Source organism: Acartia tonsa, chromosome 3, assembly GCF_053477335.1.
Source record: "Acartia tonsa isolate MP-2025a chromosome 3, ASM5347733v1, whole genome shotgun sequence".
Classification (NCBI taxonomy): domain Eukaryota; kingdom Metazoa; phylum Arthropoda; class Copepoda; order Calanoida; family Acartiidae; genus Acartia; species Acartia tonsa.
The window spans coordinates 41699615-41719692 of record NC_137262.1 but is presented as its reverse complement, the minus strand read 5'-3'; the positions used below and the strand labels follow the sequence as shown (position 1 = coordinate 41719692).

Genomic DNA, 20078 nt, shown 5'->3' with positions numbered 1-20078 from the left:
AAGTCTTAAATTTCTCGTGAAGATTCCCATGATCTTGAGTAGCTATTGAATATTTACAATCAAAATCGGATAACTCTATCATTACCGACAGTCTGACTGAATTACACCAATTGTTATAGAGTTGCTTCACTACTAAAAATATGTATAAGGAACACGGACTTGATGGTAATGATTATTAATGATTATAGAGTTGCTACGCTTTCTAAGTTCTATCTTTTTGCAGGAATCATTATGCCAAGTTTGAAAACAATGGGACAATCTTAACTTGCATAAATTTACTGTTAGAGTTATCCGGGGGACGGAAGAGTGTACGGACCGACCCCAATTGTATGTAAGTTTCACTTTTAAAAATTGTTATTAGCAACAAAGATATTATGTGACATAGAAAATTCCATAAAAGCAACGTCAATCATTTTTAAAGAAATTCATCAAAAAGATCATCACATAATATAAAAGATATTATGAGGAACAATAGACCAGGAAAATTAATAATTACTAGGTTTATGTAATTATTTTATTGGTATATTCCCATAAACCACGAGTGGATTACAAATCCCTAGCCTAACCCTACTTTTAATTTTTAAAATCCTAACACTAGGACTCTATCCTTTAAGGATTCTTTTACATATTGCTTATTTTAACCCAGCCTAAAATGAGCATCCAAAATAGGTTAAATTATGGTTTAAGGAAAATTTCAAGCAAAGAATAAACTGAAACATATAAAACCGCTAATGGACGTAATTGTCTAGGTCTGAGGAAAAATAACATTTTATATAATAATTAAATCTAATGTATTTTACATTTTGATTTACAATAAGATTTTATTTTATAGCAAATAATCAATATTTAACACAACTATATTGCTTCTCATACTTTAATTATGAGTAAAGTATTGTCCTTGTTAATTATGCATAGTAGAATCTAAGAGAACTCCAACAAAATGGAAGTAGATATCTTGATTATAAATCTCTCCAGAAAATTCTCCACCAGCGTTGAATAGACGGATTTCTTCTCCCTCCACCAACTAAAATTGTTTAATTAACCCTTATATAAAAGTAACATGATCTCTGTGTGTCTCTCTGTACCTAAGGATCTCGCTAACAGCTAAACCGCTATGGTTCTTCTTTACAGAATAGCTTTTCATAGGTTCTGGTTAGGCTTATAGCTAATTTCCCCCCCCCTAAAAATATTTTCTTACTCTACTTTTTTAATAAAATAAAAAAAGGAGGGGTCGAATTAAAGCCCCAATCATTCCACAAGTGCCACTAGAGGCCTCTAAATTAATTATATAGAAGCCATAGAAGATCAAATAGTCACGAGATCTTAATGGTAAAGACAATGTACACACTTTTTTACTATTTAGTATGTTGATTATGTAAATGGTGGACACCTGGGGGGGTGTATCCACCCCCCTGAAAATGAAACAACACCACTCTGCTTCGCACCCCCCTCGCAAAACCCTTTCGCCACTAAATTCAAGAATATGTTTTTAACCTGTAGAATAATAGATTGTCCGACCATTGAAGTTCCATTACCGCCATTAGAAAAAGATCCAATAGGCCTAGAATAAATTTTATTGACATTTTGATGTAAAGTGTGGGATCTTGAAAAGGTATAATTTCTTTTGCTGCTCTTAAAGAAATTATTTACTCACTGGCGGTTTAACAGACCTAAGCAGCTGCAAATGATTGTTCGGCCGTTAGCAGTCATGTAGTACTGCTACAGTTCAATAGTACAGCCCATTTTTACGGAAGAAACTTATTGATGGTTGAATTGTGAGGCTGGAGATGCGATCCTCAATTTTCAAATTCTTTGAACGTACATATAAGACTTTTACAGAAATGCTTCGCATCGAAACTATCTATCTATGCTTGATATAAAGTTAACACTATATAGAGCAGATTATGAATATTTGATTGATGTGTGCCCCGCAATTATCCAGTAGCGCTCAGGCACAAGACACAATTACTTTAGCTAGGCCCAAGGCATTATTTGTATCCTTTTATGCATTCATTGGCCTATCTCTACCTATATGACACCATATATGGGTAACGCTAGCCTATTCATGGTAATTTGTATGTGATTTGCTAATATTATATGTTTATTAAAGACATTATGTTTATTGTTAAAGTAACCATGTAACTAATCAGTACAAATATGTATGCCTACAACCATGCCTGATTTACGTCACAAATTAACATACAGACATTTAATTGCACAGACAAACACTAAGATCCTGGTCCAAAGCTAATGTTATAGCATGTACCTCTTAAATTTATTTAGTTATTTATTGACTCTCCTACCATTAACTTCTCTTTCTGGCTTTAAAATATAAGCTGCTTCTTTCCTTACCTATTATTTCTTTGTATTTGAATATTCAGATTTTTGCCAGGTATAGGAAGAGCATGGACACTGAACATGTAGGTTCCTTGTACTGGAGCCTAAACATAATATTTAGAGTTTTCCAGGTATAGGAAGAGCATGGATAATGAACATGTAGGTTCCCTCTACTGGAGCCTGAACATAATATTTAGATATTTCCAGGTATAGGAAGAGCATGGACACTGAACATGTAGGTTCCTTGTACTGGAGCTTAAACATAATATTTAGAGTTTTCCAGGTTTAGGAAGAGCATAGACACTGAACATGTAGATTCTTTGTACTGGAGCCTGAACATAATATTTAGATATTTCCAGGTATAGGAAGAGCATGGATACTGAACATGTAGGTTCCCTCTACTGGAGCCTGAACATAATATTTAGATATTTCCAGGTATAGGAAGAGCATGGATACTGAACATGTAGGTTCCCTCTACTGGAGCCTGAACATAATATTTAGATATTTCCAGGTATAGGAAGAGCATGGATACTGAACATGTAGGTTCCCTCTACTGGAGCCTAAACATAATATTTAGATATATCCAGGTAGAGGAAGAGCATGGATACTGAACATGTAGGTTCCTTGTACTGGAGCCTAAACATAATATTTAGATATTTCCAGGTATAGGAAGAGCATGGATACTGAACATGTAGGTTCCCTCTACTGGAGCCTGAACATAATATTTATATATTTCCAGGTATAGGAAGAGCATGGATACTGAACATGTAGGTTCCTTGTACTGGAGCCTAAACCTAATATTTAGAGTTTTCCAGGTATAGGAAGAGCATGGACACTGAACATGTAGGTTCCTTGTACTGGAGCCTGAACATAATATTTATATATTTCCAGGTATAGGAATACATGGACACTGAACATGTGATGGGATTGGCTCCTACTGCTGCTATTTCAGATGTGCGACATTCATAATTAGTGGGGGGGGGGGGGAATAGCCAAAAAAGCGTAACTCATTACCATACACAGTTAGAACTTCCTAACTAAGGTCGTGCAATCAAAGAGTTGGTTGATCAATCGATGTATATCTATTGAAACTAAATTTTATCTTTACCTGAAAAATTCCGTCCTCTACCTTCAATCCATTACCAATGTTCAAGAAGGTATCTTTGAACCCTTAAAATATTTGTTTCTATATTATTTCGACATATGTTTTACATTCTGAAATGATTTATTACCAATTTTTACCAATTACTTTCATAGAAAAAGAAGAGTACATTCAAAATCAATAAATCTTTTTTAATAATATTATTCTTGTAACATTAAAAACATTTACATAGTCTATTTGTAGCAAACTAATACTGTAATGATTTAGATTGAAGAATAAATAGCAATCAAAGAACATATCCTATAATATAAAGTAGTAAGGCTTTTTGTCTGACATCCCCCATCTTTCCCTAGAGGGGGGAAAAGCAACTAGTTTACACATAAAAGACTATATTTTGAAGTAGTTTCGCTTCTAAGAAAGGACATCTACCAAAAGTAGTAGAGTATTTGAAAAAAAATATAAAAAAATTTTAGTTATCTTTTAGCAAATACTGCTAAAGTAAAATAAATAATGTAAAATCAAATTACATAATTAACTTCTAAAAAAATCACGGAACCTTAGAAGCCAATATTTTTTACGTTGTGATATACGGACAAAAAAGACGAAAGTACAGACTTATTCTAGTTACATTGTAGCTGCGCTACTAATAATTACCAATATATCTATAATGATCATGTATATCAGTATCCAAGTAGGCATCAAAGGCCACAAAATCTCGGAGATTTCCTGGACTTGAAAGGTTGCGCTGAAAACCTAGAAATGATTTGAAGAAAAAAAAAATTTGTGTCATTAGTTATATGATTGACTAGTTACTATGGCCCTATCATCTAAGGGCACTTTATTTTAATGGGCAGGGAGGAGCTAACCTAGAACCATGTCCTATGACTTAAATCTGAAAATAAGATAGCCTAAAACCATTACAGGACATGTTTAAAACTTACCTAAACTAGAAAACCCAATCAGTTAATGTGATCTTAAGCTTCAGACAAAAATGTTTTAAATAATAGGATTATTAAATAAAACTAAATAATTGTAATTAAGAACGATGTATCGTTTTATTTTAGAATATGTTACAAAATTTTGTTGAAAGTGAGAATATTTATCCTTTAAAAAAAAAAAAAAATTAGGATTTTAAACCTGGTTCGCCTGGAAGTTTGCTCATATCACAATACACAACCTAAAAATATATACATAATAAAAAAACAACCTTTTAATATAATTAGTGGTTAAAAGTATACAAAACCTTCACATAAATGGATGTATTATTACTTGGATCTTGCATCAGATTTTTGTGTTCTCTAATAAAGTAAAACACGCAGCAGGCTAAAAAAAACCTCCTCCCCCCTCACTTTACCCTCATCTCCTACTGAATAAATGAACTGACCAATACGGCAACCTAAATTGACAACAATTTCCCCCCTGTCATAATATTCACGTATATATTCTATATTCATTTTCAAAATCCAAGAAACCCAACTATACTGTTAAAGCTGCTAGACAACCTGTGAAATGAAAGACTAAATATTTCCAGTAAAGAATTATTTACCTTTCCGGTATAGATTTATTTACCTTTGGGAAGGAATCAGATCTTGTTTTGATCATATGATATCCAGAGTTTGTTGTACCTGTAAAAGATAAGACAATAGGCAGTTATTAAATCCATAAATGTTATTGTTTATGTTATAACGTACATATTTGTATTATAAGATAGCTGCACTGCAAGAATAAACAATATTTTATTCATAAATGAAATTTATGAATTCGCTTTAGATTCAAATTTATTTACTTAGATTCATACTTCTTGATTTACAGCCCCAGAAAATTATTTAGCTTGAAGAAATTCTCTTATAAACTATCTAAAATATTCTTAAACAAAATAAAACTACTAATACGAGGATAGTTAACCTTTTTGTGCTTTTATGATAACAAAATAAGTCTATCCTATTAAATCCTAAGTATTAAAGTTTTTTGCCTGAAGATGAAGATTTCAAAAACTGTACCTTTATCTACTGGATAAATGAACTGACCAATAAATGATGCCAATGTCAGTAACCTAAAGTTTTCCCTCTGTCATAATATCAACGTATTTTAAATCCATTCTAATATTATTTCTGATGTCGACTATTTTGCAAAAATAAAAGTGCTTTTGACTAACCAATAATCGACGACGCATTATTTTTTGTTGATTTAATGCTAGGAAAAAGGTATACAATGCAATACAAAACAAACATCCATAAACCCAAAGGCTCTGAAACGGTAGGACAAACGAATATTTGTTAGAACTAACTAAATACGCAGAATATAAATTTATAAATCTAAGCAAAAATGTAAGTAAAATTGGTGCAAAACTTCCTAAAAATAGATACTGTTTAAGGATATACTTACAATTTTATGACTTGATTTGCTTCGCTTATAACATTGTATCTTGTTGTAATAGGAACCAGTATTCAAAAAATCAGATGAATAGGATAATTATACCACATCATAAATGTTGTCAACAAATTTTATAGCCTCAATATAAACCTTAATCCCTGTAACTATTAAACTATTAGCTAACAGTTCTTAATGAAAGCTTTAATAATTGATGTAAAAATAAAGATTTCAGACATATTTAACAAAACTTTGGATAAAATGTTGCAAAAAACTTTTACAAAAATTAAAAGTTTTTTTATTTTTTCTTTGTTAATGAAAGGATTCGCTTTATAACTGAAGAAATAAACGATTATATAACTAAATCATAGAAAATTTTTAAACCCATAAACTAAGATACTTTATATATTAACAGAAGTTCTGTAAACTTATTTTAAAAGTATTAGTACATAAATATTTGTAAATTTAATATTGGAGGTGTATTCTACGTATTTGATTTTGAATCTCTTTTTCCTAAGACAATTAGGTTTATTATCATAAGCTTTATCTCTATAGTTATGTAATAACACTTCATAAATTATCTTTCAGTTGAGGAATTTAGTGGAAAGTGCCATTGCTTTTTAGTGTTAGCATCTATATATTTTTAAGCTTGATATATATTTCTGTTATTTTTACAGAAATCCTCTAGAAATCATATAGAATTAGCATAGTATTACCTGCTATCCATAATGATTGACAGCTGTCCATTTCCAGCGGTAATGTTCTTCCTCCAGAACAGATTAGCGGGCCCAGGTAAAACTTGGCTGTCTGGTTCTCCTAGTCATGGGGTTCATTAAATCCTTGACGTGTACAGGGTTTTGCCAGGATGTTGTGAATACAGTGAATCTTACAGGGGTAAAAAGGGAATGAAGGCCTACTAAATTGAAATTTTATAGGTGGTGTTGACAATCCACTAAACCCTTCTCACAAACGCCCAAAAGTTTAATCTCTTAGTATTAGGTACATTTCTTTGCATAAACTTGAATCACAGGTTCATGAAAAGGTATCTATGTTTTTTTTGGCAAGAAAAGTATGCTAATAATTCAATTTTATTAGACTTTAAAAAATACTTATACAACATCAGAAACAGCACTAGGCTTCACGGAAAAGCACTTATAAATTCGAGGACAAACGAACCGATACATACATTTTCTGTGAAACATTGATATAAAATTACCTTATAAAAGTTTCCAAAGTTAAGCTTTGTAACAGGTAGATGTGTCTTCTCAGTGATGTGACCAGAATCCTCTGTCCAGATTTCCTCTCCAGAATCACAGTTACACCTATGAAATAGTGACAGGTAACCAAAATCCTCTGTCCAGATTTCCTTTCCAGAATCACAGTTACACCTATAATATAGTGACATGTGATCAGAATCCTCTGTCCAGATTTCCTCTCCAGAATCACAGTTACACCTATAATATAGAGACAGGTGACCAGAATCCTTTATACAGAAATTCTCTCCAGAATATCAGTTACACCTACAATATAGTGACAGGTGACCATAATTCTCTGTCCAGATTTCCTTTCCAGAATCACAGTTACACCTATAATGTAGTGAAATGTAGATGTCTCTTATAAATGAATGAAAGTTCGGAATTTTCTTTTCAGAATCATAACATTAGCATTAATGACTACTACTAATAACATAATGAAAAAAGCACAACTACATTCAATAAGAGTTAGGCTTTTCCTACATTCGAACAGATGGAATTTATTCATCTTGACAATATTTTTTTTGGCAGAGAGTATTAGAAGCATAATACTCAATATTCAAAATAAAAAGAAATTCTTGTAAAATACCCTAGCTTAAAAATTTGACATTTTACAAAAAAAAGTTGTTTAACAAAGTTGTTCCAATTTTCAAAATTAATCAACATTAGTTCACCTTTGATTTTCAGAGAGGCAGGATTCTTGCAGATGACAATAACATGTCCCCTTAAAAAATAACTATAATTAGAAACTTATAAAAGTAATAAGAAAAAAACGTTCTCTATTTTATAAAATACATGTATTCTCAAGTGACTTAAAAAAACAACAATTGATAAATAAGACAAAAAAATGGGTTGGGTAAAATACAGCTTGGAATGATAATCTTATCATGCAAAAATATAAGAGAAATATGTAGTACCTGTATAGGCTGTATTAGAGTAAAACAATAGAGGGGGAAGGGGTTAAATCAAGAGAACGCTGTGCCTACTTTCAATTGGGTCTTTTAAAATTCACCCATAGCGTCGGGAATATTAACACAGCCAAGTCGCATAAAGCAATGTGCAGGTTCCCAACATTGGGTTTCAGGTAGTTGTCTGGTTATACATCTACAGGGTGCGTCACATAAATCGGGACATTTTTTAACGGCCATGGCGCGAAAACTACTTGACCAATCAGGACGTTTGACCCCACTATAGAAAGCTGAGGTATTGACCTTTTAGCACAAAAAATCTTTGGACAAAGATGGACGTGTACATCGAGCGAGCCGCGCATATGTTCAACAAGGCAGATTCCAATTGCGCCGGTGTGGTTTAATCTGGATTCTCGACTAGGGCCCACTAAATCTAACCTCAGCCCATCTGTAGGTAGTTAGAGTTATGCAACTTGCTGGGGAAACTGTTAGATACATAAGTAAGACACAAGAAAAACTAGAGCTCTCTATCTGAAATGGCTTGGCCGTAGTACTCCAGCAAAGTAAAACGGGACAGATTTTGAGATGTAAAAACGTCAAAAACCGTGAAAATTCATGAAAAATTCTCGGTTCTTGACTTCAGGGGACCATATTGAACTTTAAAACTCATTTTAGACTATGGGTTGCGCTGTCAACCCTAGCTGAAACTTTATGCCATTTCCAAAAAGGTAAAGAACGTCGTTCTAGCTCAACTGTGGTCCAAATAAGAGCCTCCGTGTCTAAGGGTAGCTTGAAAGTTGGGCGAATTTGGATCCTGCGGTTACTCATGTTCCTAAGGAAATGTGGCCTCCCAGCAGCCGATCTTAATTCAATGGACTTTTGGGCCTAGGGCTACTTTGAAGCATGCACCAATAGACGTGCCCATACCACAAAGACCTCCCTCATTGCCACTTTCAAGAAGAACTACGCCAGCTTGGACAGGTACATTTTGACCTGGACCTGCGCAGGCGGTTGAGGAAGCTGGTAGGGGCGGTGATTGAGGCTAGCGGCGATTTTATTGAATAATCTACTAGTCATTTACCTATTTTGCTTCCCAGTTTTTAAATTTCAATAAAATCTTTAAAATTGACGTTTTTATGTTCACTTCTTTAAAAATTATAAAATGTCCCGATTTATGTGACACACCCTGTATATTTATTGTACCTGTAAACCATATTTCTGTTCGACACTGGCATCCCCAGACCAATAGAAATGTGGAACACTGTTCCTGTCCAGCCACCAGGCGTTAGCTTCACCATCAGAGTTTAGCGGGGCAGACAAACAGTCATACCTATAACAGTTCCAGTAATTTATTAGTAACAAACGGCTATGTCTCTAGAGGCTTTGGGGGGCTCTGAGGAGGAGGGGGGTAAGTCAATCCCCTCACTTACAATTGTAGCTTAAGAAAGATAATTTAAAACAAAATTGGGGATGTAGTAATATTTTTCTTTTTGTGGTGGTACCCTCCCACAAAATAATTATATAAACCCTTACAGAACCTATGAGTAGTTACACTGCACTGTAAAGGCCATATTGGTTCAGTGATTAGCCAGATCCTTCGGCACTTACACACACAGTAACAGAGATCCTTTTACTTTGTTATAAGGATATAAGCGTTTCTGAAAGAGGTTGTTCCTGTATTTCGGTCTGTTGTACTATTTTTATCTTTGAATATTTCTACTTGTAGTAGCGTGTATTCAGCTTCAATGCAATTTAAGTAAACATTTAATAAAATATATTAAACAAATAATAGAATGGCTTTGTGATTAGCTTTGATCACTCTTATAATAGAATTTTTTATTTTAAAATATCCCAAAATCAATCTTTTTTGTAATTTTTTTTAAATTCTGCAATTTGTTGCGAATGACAACAATTTAAATTTGACAATTTGACCTTTAAAATGATTTTAAAATAAAAGAATACTATCACACTATCACTCACACCATTCTAGCAGGTATAGGGACAGATATTCTGAATTGTCATTGATTTTACTCTGGGTTTTGGATAGGAAAGCTACCATGAAATTTTGTGTTGACTAACGTTATGGCCGAAATGTGATTTTATTGCCTGCTATTTAAATGGACGCCGGATTTTTTTTGTATTAAATATAAATATAGTTTTCTGAAATTTCTTGTGAAGATTTACTTGACCATCTTACCAAGATTTAATACATTTTTACTGACCATCTGTTTTTAATTTGATTATCGTTATTATATTACTTTTTATTTTTCCCCGTTCGTTATTTCATATAATTAAATTAATCCTATACCTAGATTTTATATTCCAGCAAAGAAAACATTTCCCTGTCCTTTCTCATTGAAATATGATAAATGCATTTGAATATGAATTATTTTAATGCATGTTGCAAAACAAGGATGACTTTGACCATATTAATAATGACGAAGAAGAGTTATAATACTTAAATATTCATTTTTATAGAATAGTTATATGTTTATCGCATCGTTTTTAGAGACAGCCTTCCATGGATATTGAAATAAAAAAATTTAAGATTAAAAATAATTTTATTATACCTGAGTTATGATAGTTATTTTAATATTCGTGGAAAATTCTCTGTAATTCGATGCTTTACATGATTTTTCGGTATGACTGAAAACCGGTTCTAATCCACCAGCTAATTAATCGGGTTTAAAGCCACACTGAAAAAAAAATATTGTAGAGAAGTATCTCTACTTGAAATTGTTGCACTAACCTGATGAACTGTTCACATTGAGAGGACAAGCTTAGGATTGATACTATTTGCTTCATTGGAATCTAAAATATGCAAAGATTCAGGGAAAGAACCATGGATGATGTGTAAACCTATCTTTAGTGTCTCACACATTTTTGAGGTTTAGGAGAAAGAATTGTTATAAAAATATGTATTGTCAAATTTCCATAGATAAAGGAGGGGATATTCTTTGCTCTTCCCAAATCTATGCGCCAAATTCTTTGATAGCTGAGAAAGAAAAAGGGCTACCCCCCACCCCTGAGGGTTAAGGTTCTTCTTAAACTCTTTGTTATATGCTACATATCTAGGTTATTTTTAAACCATTAAGTTTTTTTTTAGGGAAGTGGAGTTTTCCTTGAGACATATTTCTTTAAACTGTTGATCTATTGACCCCAAAAATAGCCTAAATCTCCAATCCATCCTCCATGAAAATCGTTGAATTTTAGAAACAGTCTTTATAAAGATCCTAATGGTCACATTTACCAAGTTCTATTTCTGTATGTGATTTTTAATACGCATTATTCATTTATCTTTTTATAAAACCCTATTTTGGTAAAAACTATTCTTGTTTTATATAAAAGCATGTACATTGTTCATATTAATATTATTCTATATATCTAGAACATGCACAAACAAAATTAAACACAGAGTTTTGGAACTAACAAAATAAAAAATGTATCATGAAAGCATGTTTTGAAATTTATGAAGATAAAAGTCTGAAGCTAGATAGAGTTCTTCATTATAGGAGATCTTATAAAATTCCTGGAATGGTTTCAGGCTATGTTATTTGGTAATTTAAGTTTTAAGATGGTGTAGGCTTCAGTTCTGCCTCCCCCCTACCTATTCATAATACACATGTTTAGAAAGTTTAAATTCAATTTTCGGCTTGGAAAAATTTTTGCAAATATTTCTTGTTATAAGAAACACTTGAGATTTTTTATACAGGAGATTAAATTAAAGAACTGAAGCTTTTCTTTATATAAACGAATGAGGGTAACTTTAACTTTTAGAATATTTAAAAATATTTTTTCACATCCATGCTTATATTTTTAGTTTTAAATATATAAATTTTTGTGTTGTATGCATGATTTTGATCATATATTTTTTTGTTTGTTCAATGTATGTTCAACAAGGTATTATGCAGTTTATTTAAATATAAATTGCAATTATCTAAAATTTCTTTGCCAACGTATAGTAAATATTTGATTACTAATAATTATCTTTTTTATTATGTATTAAATAAAAATTGGAGATAACCCCTTTTAAAGACCAACGATTCCCTACCGGCCAGGAAATTTTACTGAAGATCTTAATGAACTGACATACAACCTACTTACTTTAATATGCTGTTAAACATTTTTAAAAACAAAACAAATTTGATATTTATATAAAAACTTTGATATGAGTGTGACAGAGGAAAATTGAATTTTGAAATTGAAAAGTTGGCACCTCATAATGAATACCTATTGTGACTACAGGGTGACACAATAACAGTCATCTAAAGAACTAAAAATCTATTTTTAAAAAGTTGATATCTTTTTAAAAATGCATTTATAAATATTTCTAATCTTTGACAGTAGCAAACTTAGGTAAAACATGCAAAAAAAATAATGAATGTTACATAATTCTATAAATTCTAAATCAAAATAGTAAAATGTTATAAAGGAAAAGGTATACTAAAAGAATCAAATCATATTTTTAAAATAGATTTTTAGTTTGTTTATGAAAATCTTATTAAACAAAAACATCCTTTAAATACTATAGGCAGGTGTGATTTATTGTAAAATTAGTTAAAGACCTTGTTAATAATTTAGATTACAAAATTTGCATACCCACTTTGATATAGATAAATTGAAACACCCTGTACCTTGTAATGAATAGCTCTGACAAAGCAACCCTGTTCTTTACATCCGTGCACTTCCTGAAATAAAGAAGAACACATTAGACTTTATTGATATGTGCGGCAAATATTTCATTGATTCTAATTTAGTTAATCATCATAAAAGTTAAATAAATGTACAGTAAAATCTAAATTAAAAAGTTTAGTTGGAATAGAATATGTCTATTTTCTAATTGTGCTCTGAATTACAAAGAAATCAAGGAGAATCTTATCAAGATATAGCCCTATAAAGCTCAATCATCATACATATATAAAACCCCCTGAGTTTAAAAAAACTTTTCTGTATATGTACTTTATTTATTACATTTTATATTGAGAAGGTTTATTGTTCCTTCTGGTTTTAATGAATCCTGGTGGTTCCAGTCTTTATGTAACAGTAGACACGGAAAGGATGACTTAACTGTTCCCCCTGGTTATGCTCAATCCTGGTGGCTCTAGTCTTCATGTCACAGTAGACACAAACAGAAGGACTTACCTGTTCTCCCTGGTTATGCCCAATCCTGGTGCCTCTAGTGTCCATGTCACAGTAGACACGAACAGGTGGACTTACCTGTTTCCCCTGGTTATGCTCAATCCTGGTAGCCCCAGTCTTCATGTCACAGTAGACACGAACAGGAGGAGGACTTACCTGTTCCCCCTGGTTATGCTCAATCCTGGTGGCTCTAGTCTTCATGTAACAGTAGACACGGAAAGGATGACTTAACTGTTCCCCCTGGTTATGCTCAATACTGGTGGCCCCAGTCTTCATATCACAATCTGGTCTGGACACAGCAGATATTGACAGGTGGATTTACCTGTTCCCCCTGGTTATGCTCAATTCTGGTGGCTCCAGTCTTCATGTCACAGTAGACACGAACAGGTGGACTGTTCTGTTCTCCTGGACCATCTGGGTCTAAATAAATTAAGGTAGTGAATATAGGTAGGAGAAATTGAAAGAAGTAAGTCGAAATAAATCCTTCTACCTATTCAAATAGCAAAAAATGTCTATATTCTTTAATAATTTAATCATTGAGATATCTTTTTATCACTAGTTTATTTTTCAAGATTCTTTCAAATTATAATGAATTGGATAAGTTAGCTTACCTATGAAATATTCTCCTGAAGTTTGTATTCCCATTTTCCTTAATACAACAAAGTAACATTAAAGATGTACTTAACTAAGTGATTTAAATTTAATTCGAAGGAAGGAATACACTGAGCTATAAAGCTGCGCTACTATTTATTGTATTGATTCCATTTAGCATCAAAGACTGCTCTCTAAAAAAGAAAATGGCCGATGAATTTAGGTACATTTCCAATGCAATGGTGAAACACCAAATTACCCTTTTTGTAGATTACAACTAGTTGTGAAACGTTTGGACACTCAACTAAAAGAACCAACCAATCAAAATTCAATGAAAGTCCCCAACGTTGCTAAGCTATTTAAGAAAACGTTATTTTAGGACTAGTATTAACAGCCTTCCCCTCCTTGAATTTTATTACTGCGAATTCTTATAAACATTTTTGTAATTATTACTTGAGTTGATGACAAGTTCTTGCATTTGTTAACTTTGATAGTTCTTCTAATCTTTCAACTGTATCCTTAAATCCCTGAAACATGACATTTTATTAGGTCTAGAAAAGTTTCTATTTTAAAGTTATTTTGTTTTCAACCTATTTGTAAATACAAGGATGACAACATCCATAAGTAGCGAAGCTCAAAAATTATGAATGGATATTGGAAAAAATTACTATAAAGCAGTTTCATACAATAAACATTAATCTTGATAGAATAGGGAAACAAGGAAACCTTAAAAATCACGCAACCTTAAAAATCTAGGAATCGATCTAGCATCGCAATTTATAGATAATGATAATTTCAGCCGCAAATCATAAATAGGAATCGAGAAAACTATAGAAAACCTAAAAATCTAGGAATCGATCTAGCACCCCAACTAATAAAAAAACCGTAATAAAACTCAAGGAAAATATTTAGAATATAAATTTAAGAGAATATATATAAATTTAAGCAATCCCTGAAAATTTCAGCCCATTATCTTAAAAATGAGTTGAGAAAATCACAAAAACATAAAAATCTAGGAATCGATCTAGCACCCCAAACAACAGACAGATGGACAAAATAACGTATAGATTAGATGGGCATATGTTATAAGAATCTTCACTAAAAATTTCAGCTGTCTATCTTATCTAAGAGCCAAGAAAATCACGTTTCTCCCACTTTGTCTCAGACGGACAGACGGACGGACATTTCGAACTATAGAGTAGCTTCGCTACTAATAAATACACTATTCTAAGATAAAAAGATGTATTTCGATTTTAGCAATCATTTTCGATTCATTTGACCTCTTGTAGAAGTGAATCAAGCAATATTAGCTTGGTCGTTTTAGACAACATAAATTAGGAAATAATTCACTGTTCATTAGGGTATATTTTCCTCTTAAGGCAAAGCTTATATAGACAGAAATACAGGAACTTACTACATGAATAGTAGATTTGCGCCAAAAAATATATTTATCTATTGATATTTTTTAGGAAAACTTTCAATAAATTAAATTTTAAAGTTCACAAATATTATAGCTGAAATTTTCCATGTTTTAATAGAAAATAATTGTTTATTTTACCATAAAGTTAAAATCTTGCAAATTTTCTGCTCTTGTTACTCTTCCATCCTAATAAATATATTATTATCAATATAGATGAATTTTTAAAAAAAAATCATAACAAATACATACTAAATAATCAATAATGTTCAATTCTGTCGTATTATAATCATTCCTAAAGTACATCTTAAGCAGAAAAACTTATTTGTCTGCTAGAAACATTAAATGTCAGTCGGTGAGTTGTATTGAATTTAATAAATTTTTTAATATGTAGTATCTTTTTGCAAAAAGTATTTATTGCAAAAAAGATATCTGATCTTTGGGATCTAGTTGACTACTTTGAGAGATATTATCTTATATATTTCTTTTGTGAATTCCCTTTGCTTACGTCTACTATATACTCAATTTGTCCGTCTGTCTGTATACAAATTTTGTGCTTCGCTACTTATTGATGGTGTCATCCTAGTTTGGTGATAATTATTTTTTTGAATAATATTTGTGAACCTGTAGTTTTGTTATCTCATTTTCCTCAATGTGTTTTAATCTTGTTTCCATTTCATCCCTTTGTAATATTCAAAATATAATCAAACAAGACCACATATTAGGTAATATCACTCAAAGATAAAATGAAACTTGAAATGATATTTAGATAATTTTTTCCTTTAAAAACTTAAAAATTAGAAACAAATTTAAGGGAAATAGTTTTTCGAAGCTTTGAATGGTGCCTATAAAAAATGGCATTATACTGGCCTGCCTGCCATTGGTAATTTAGTCTGTGTATTGGCCTATCATTGGTCCTTTGTATATTTTTTCGTCAACTTTTTATAGGCACTATAAACAGCTTCTAGATTTTCTCCTTACAAAAGAGTAGTTAAATAGCCAATAATGTCCTAATTTTTAGTATTATATTTTAAAATCATTTAATTCATAAATCTGACCTCCAATTGTGAAAATCAAATGAAGATATTTTAATTGAGTCCTGAAGTTCTTCCATTTGTACTTTATATCTCCTAATAAAATTATTTATATAAAGAAATTTTGGCTCTTTTCCTGTAAGTGCTTATAGTCGAGCACAGAAAACCCTTCCCCCATAATTTGAAATAAATAAAATATAAGGGGGAAATGTAGTTGTTACCTTAGGCTAAGATGAAAAGGTTAGGTTATTTTATATTAGGTACAGAGTAGCCCCGCATGGTTAAAACACCACAGGTATAGGTACTTTGGGAAAATAACTCAATTTTTATATTTTTAAAACCTAAATCTTTAGACCTATTAGATGTTAGAGGAGCAGTAGGAGGATGTCATCCCCTATTGGTTTTACATCACACACTAGTGAATTACTGTGCCCACGACTACATAAGAACAATTTTGAACAATATAAAAGTGCTGCCTACTTCTCTAAAACTGTTAACCTTTTACGCAATTGAGTGTCTTTCTGTTTTATTATTTTTGTTTAAGATCTATACTTACTTGAAAACGCCACTCAAATGATTCTTTATGATATTAATCTGATCAAGAACAGGGTTCGAACCCTGTATCAAATCACAGCAAGATAATACAATAACATTTATCATTATAAAGGTTTTCATTTTTATTCTGTAAATTTAAATAAGGCGGCCATATGTCGGTTTATTACAACATGTTGAATTGAGATATTTTGACATCTAACTTTGATATTATAATCGATAATTGATTACTTCGACACTGCACTAGATTTTCATGTACTCTTAGCTGCCTAAAATAACGTTAGCTCCCATCCACACTCTTAACCCCTTCCCTCCCATCCAACTGGATTAACGAACTGGCCAAGAAATGAGGTCCATATTAGCAACCTAAATTTATGTCAAATTTGCCCTTGTCAATATGTCAACGTATTCTATATCTATTTATATAAAAGATTTGAAGCGCTACTTTTCTATAATCATGAATATTCCTTTCTTTGGTATGTAACTTTTACAGATACTTTAATCATTTAATAACGTATTTATTTGAATATTTCACTTTCTGTTAAACTTTACCTAACTGAAACGATTGAATTAAATAACGAAGAGATTACAAAAAAAAAAACAAATTTAGAATAAACAGAGAAGTCAAATTTGCACAAAAAAAATTAGGACAGCAGTACCTAATCCTTTCTATAAACACTTTCCCTTAGAGTTTACTTTTTGTTGCATAGATATTTAGATATAGTTTTGTTTGTCTGTTTGACCCAAGCAGCGGTAAATTTAAGTTAAATTGTTTTCAATTACTTAATAAAGATTGTTGTTTAATCTAAAAAACTTATATTTGAAATGATCAAATTAAATAATCAAAAAATTTCAAATGTATGCATTATACATACAGACATATTTATGTTGTAAGCAGAATATTAATTTATATGTCTAAACAAATTTTGCGTATTTATTTTTGTCTATAAATTTGCTGCAAAACTGCTTAAATTCAGGATACTGCTTAAGACAATACAAACAACTTAGGACTTGATTGTAGAGAAAATTTTAAAATCAGCATTTCTTTAATGAACGCTTTCTAATTTTTACTTAATTGTCACTGGAATCATCATGTACAGTTTTAAATATTTTGAACATGTCTAAACATGTCTAAATCAATTATAAGAGCTATATGTTACTTAATTATAGAAAAGCTTCGCTTAAAAAAAGAATAAACACGGACGTATAAACAACTAAGGCCAGTAAAATTAAAAACATAGTTGTAAATTCGACAAAAACTTAAATACCAAATTAGGTATTTGATAGATTAGACATATTGGATAGAATTCAGAGACTAGATGAGTATAGAGTGGTCAATTCTAAAATATTATTGAGTTGTTGAAGTTTTAATAATTTACTTTTTTAAGAAAAGATTTATTAATAGATGATATCAAATAATATTATTTTTTTAAAATAATACCTACAATGAGCTGTTAGATAATTAATTCAGCGCTAGAACATGAACATAGCCTAAAGATTTAATAAATCTAGATCAAATTGTACACTTTCCACTAAAGATTTCAGTTTAGAGAACGGTTATTTTGTTTATCACAACTGGGGTAAAAATCACATTTTCGTCCATTATCTAATCCTTAGAAATCCCTTAGAATTTTTTTTTGGATGTTATCAATTGAAATCTATAATATAAACTTTCTATGAAAGAATTCAATTTCAACTTTAGATAAAAGGTATGAGATTAATTCAGCTATATCTTAATATTAAAGGGATGGTGCACTATAAGAAAAAAACATTAGCGCTATTTTTTTTCTTCCAATTTTAGTGGTAATATGTCATTAGGCAAAAATGTTTATAACTGACATACTACCGACTGTAATGACAATTAGAATTTCGATAAAGTGTAATAATTCATATTGTTAATGACTGATATATTTTCGACTTGACATGATTAAAATAGAAGTATTACTACAGTCTTATGTTAATCCAATAACAGCACAAAAGTTTGTAGAGGTCACCTACTCTTAAGGTCATAAAAATAGCCCAGTCTGTTGTGAGTGAAGAAAGTCGCTAAAAAATCAACATTTGACGTCATAAAAATGAGGGATTATCCGTCTCTTTTTTAGGGGTTTTCTTTCCCACTCCTCATCTCCTCATCCCTCATTTTTATGACGTTAGAATTTTTTTGAGCCACTTTCTTCACTCACCCGTCTGTTCACATGTCAATGCATTACCTTTGCTTTATGCATTTTGATAGCACAACTTTTTTCTAGACGTCTTGTTGCTGTAGTTGGCAATGAATGGTCACTAATACGCTTAATTTCTTTAGATCTTTTTTTTTGCGGATTTTTAAAAATCAAAAATGTAAATCCCTTGTATACTGGAATAATGTTTAGTAAAGATTGAAAAGACAATTCCTATTCATTATGTTGCTATCAATTCACAAATACATATTAACTTTTTATCAGGCCAGGCCCTCCCCTGTCTTCAACAAAATAAAAAATATATTTTTAATTTTTTTGTTATTAACTAGCCGTTATGGCCTTATAGGGGAACTTGAAGGAAGAAGGGGGAAGTCGACTCTCCACTTTCAATTTTAGTCTGTAATTTTTTTTGGAGGAGGGTAATTTTTTTCAAGGGACAATTTCTCAATATCATATAAGTTCATCGTTTAGCCATAAACATTATTAGATGAAAGACAGCCTATTATTTAGATATTGTAAATTTAAAATTCTTTATTTTTAGAACAATGTGCCTAATCTTAGGAATTACCATTTCTTACCTTTAATTAAATCTCTTTTAATTACTACACTAATTTAATAAGTTGTATAAATCTTCATACATAGTTTAAAGTCGAAAGGTCAATTTTAACATGCCTAACAATTGTTCATAGCTAATTTTAAAAACAAACGGAATAACAAAAATATATAACATAAAAATTATGAACCTAAAAGAAAAATCCTTATACTAAAGTAACAGGATGTTTGTTTGTCTGTGTGTCTGTACCGAGGGATCTCGCTAACCGCTGAACCGATCGGGTTCTCCTTAACAGGGTAGATTCTCATAGGTCCTGGGAAGGTTTATAACTATTTTGGGGGAGGGTACCACCACCCTCCCAAGAGAAATGACAAAAAAATTGACTTTAACGTAACATAAAGAGGTATCCGTAACATAAAGAATTATCTTAGAGACTTTAACAAACAAAAACATTTAAAGTGCCACTAGAGGCCTCTAGGGGCGTAGCCGCTAGTATATATATAAAGTTAGAATAGTACAGGGGACAAAAATATGACCTTTACAGTTTACATAGAATAAGAAATACTTAAATTTTACAATAAATGTATTTTTATAAAATATTGGTCGGCCATACCAACATTTCTTACTCTTAGCCAATGTTTA

At 31.3% G+C, this 20078-nt stretch overlaps 2 protein-coding genes across 3 annotated transcripts in view; both read right to left on the bottom strand.

Annotated features, from left to right (window-relative positions):
- LOC145314216 (organic cation transporter protein-like) overlaps positions 1 to 15017 on the bottom strand; it is a 76309-nt gene extending 61292 nt beyond the window's left edge. For both annotated transcript variants that reach the window (XM_080154047.1, XM_080154048.1), the window contains exon 1: positions 14981 to 15017. The gene's annotated coding sequence lies outside the window, so the exon portion shown is untranslated. The remainder of the gene's footprint in view (positions 1 to 14980) is intronic.
- LOC145314217 (uncharacterized) lies at positions 768 to 17212 on the bottom strand. The gene is made up of 20 exons (XM_080154049.1): positions 16708 to 17212; positions 16176 to 16247; positions 15742 to 15799; positions 15259 to 15306; positions 14154 to 14227; positions 13721 to 13758; positions 13432 to 13529; positions 12605 to 12658; positions 10720 to 10781; positions 9174 to 9300; positions 7737 to 7786; positions 7026 to 7131; positions 6526 to 6625; positions 5009 to 5064; positions 4577 to 4616; positions 4094 to 4192; positions 3446 to 3507; positions 2353 to 2441; positions 1495 to 1561; positions 768 to 1024 (listed from the first exon to the last, which is right to left on the bottom strand). The coding sequence occupies exons 1-20, from the start codon at positions 16824 to 16826 to the stop codon at positions 902 to 904; spliced, it is 1542 nt and encodes a 513-aa protein (XP_080010175.1). The 5' UTR covers positions 16827 to 17212; the 3' UTR covers positions 768 to 901.
- Between the last annotated feature and the right edge of the window lie 2866 nt (positions 17213 to 20078).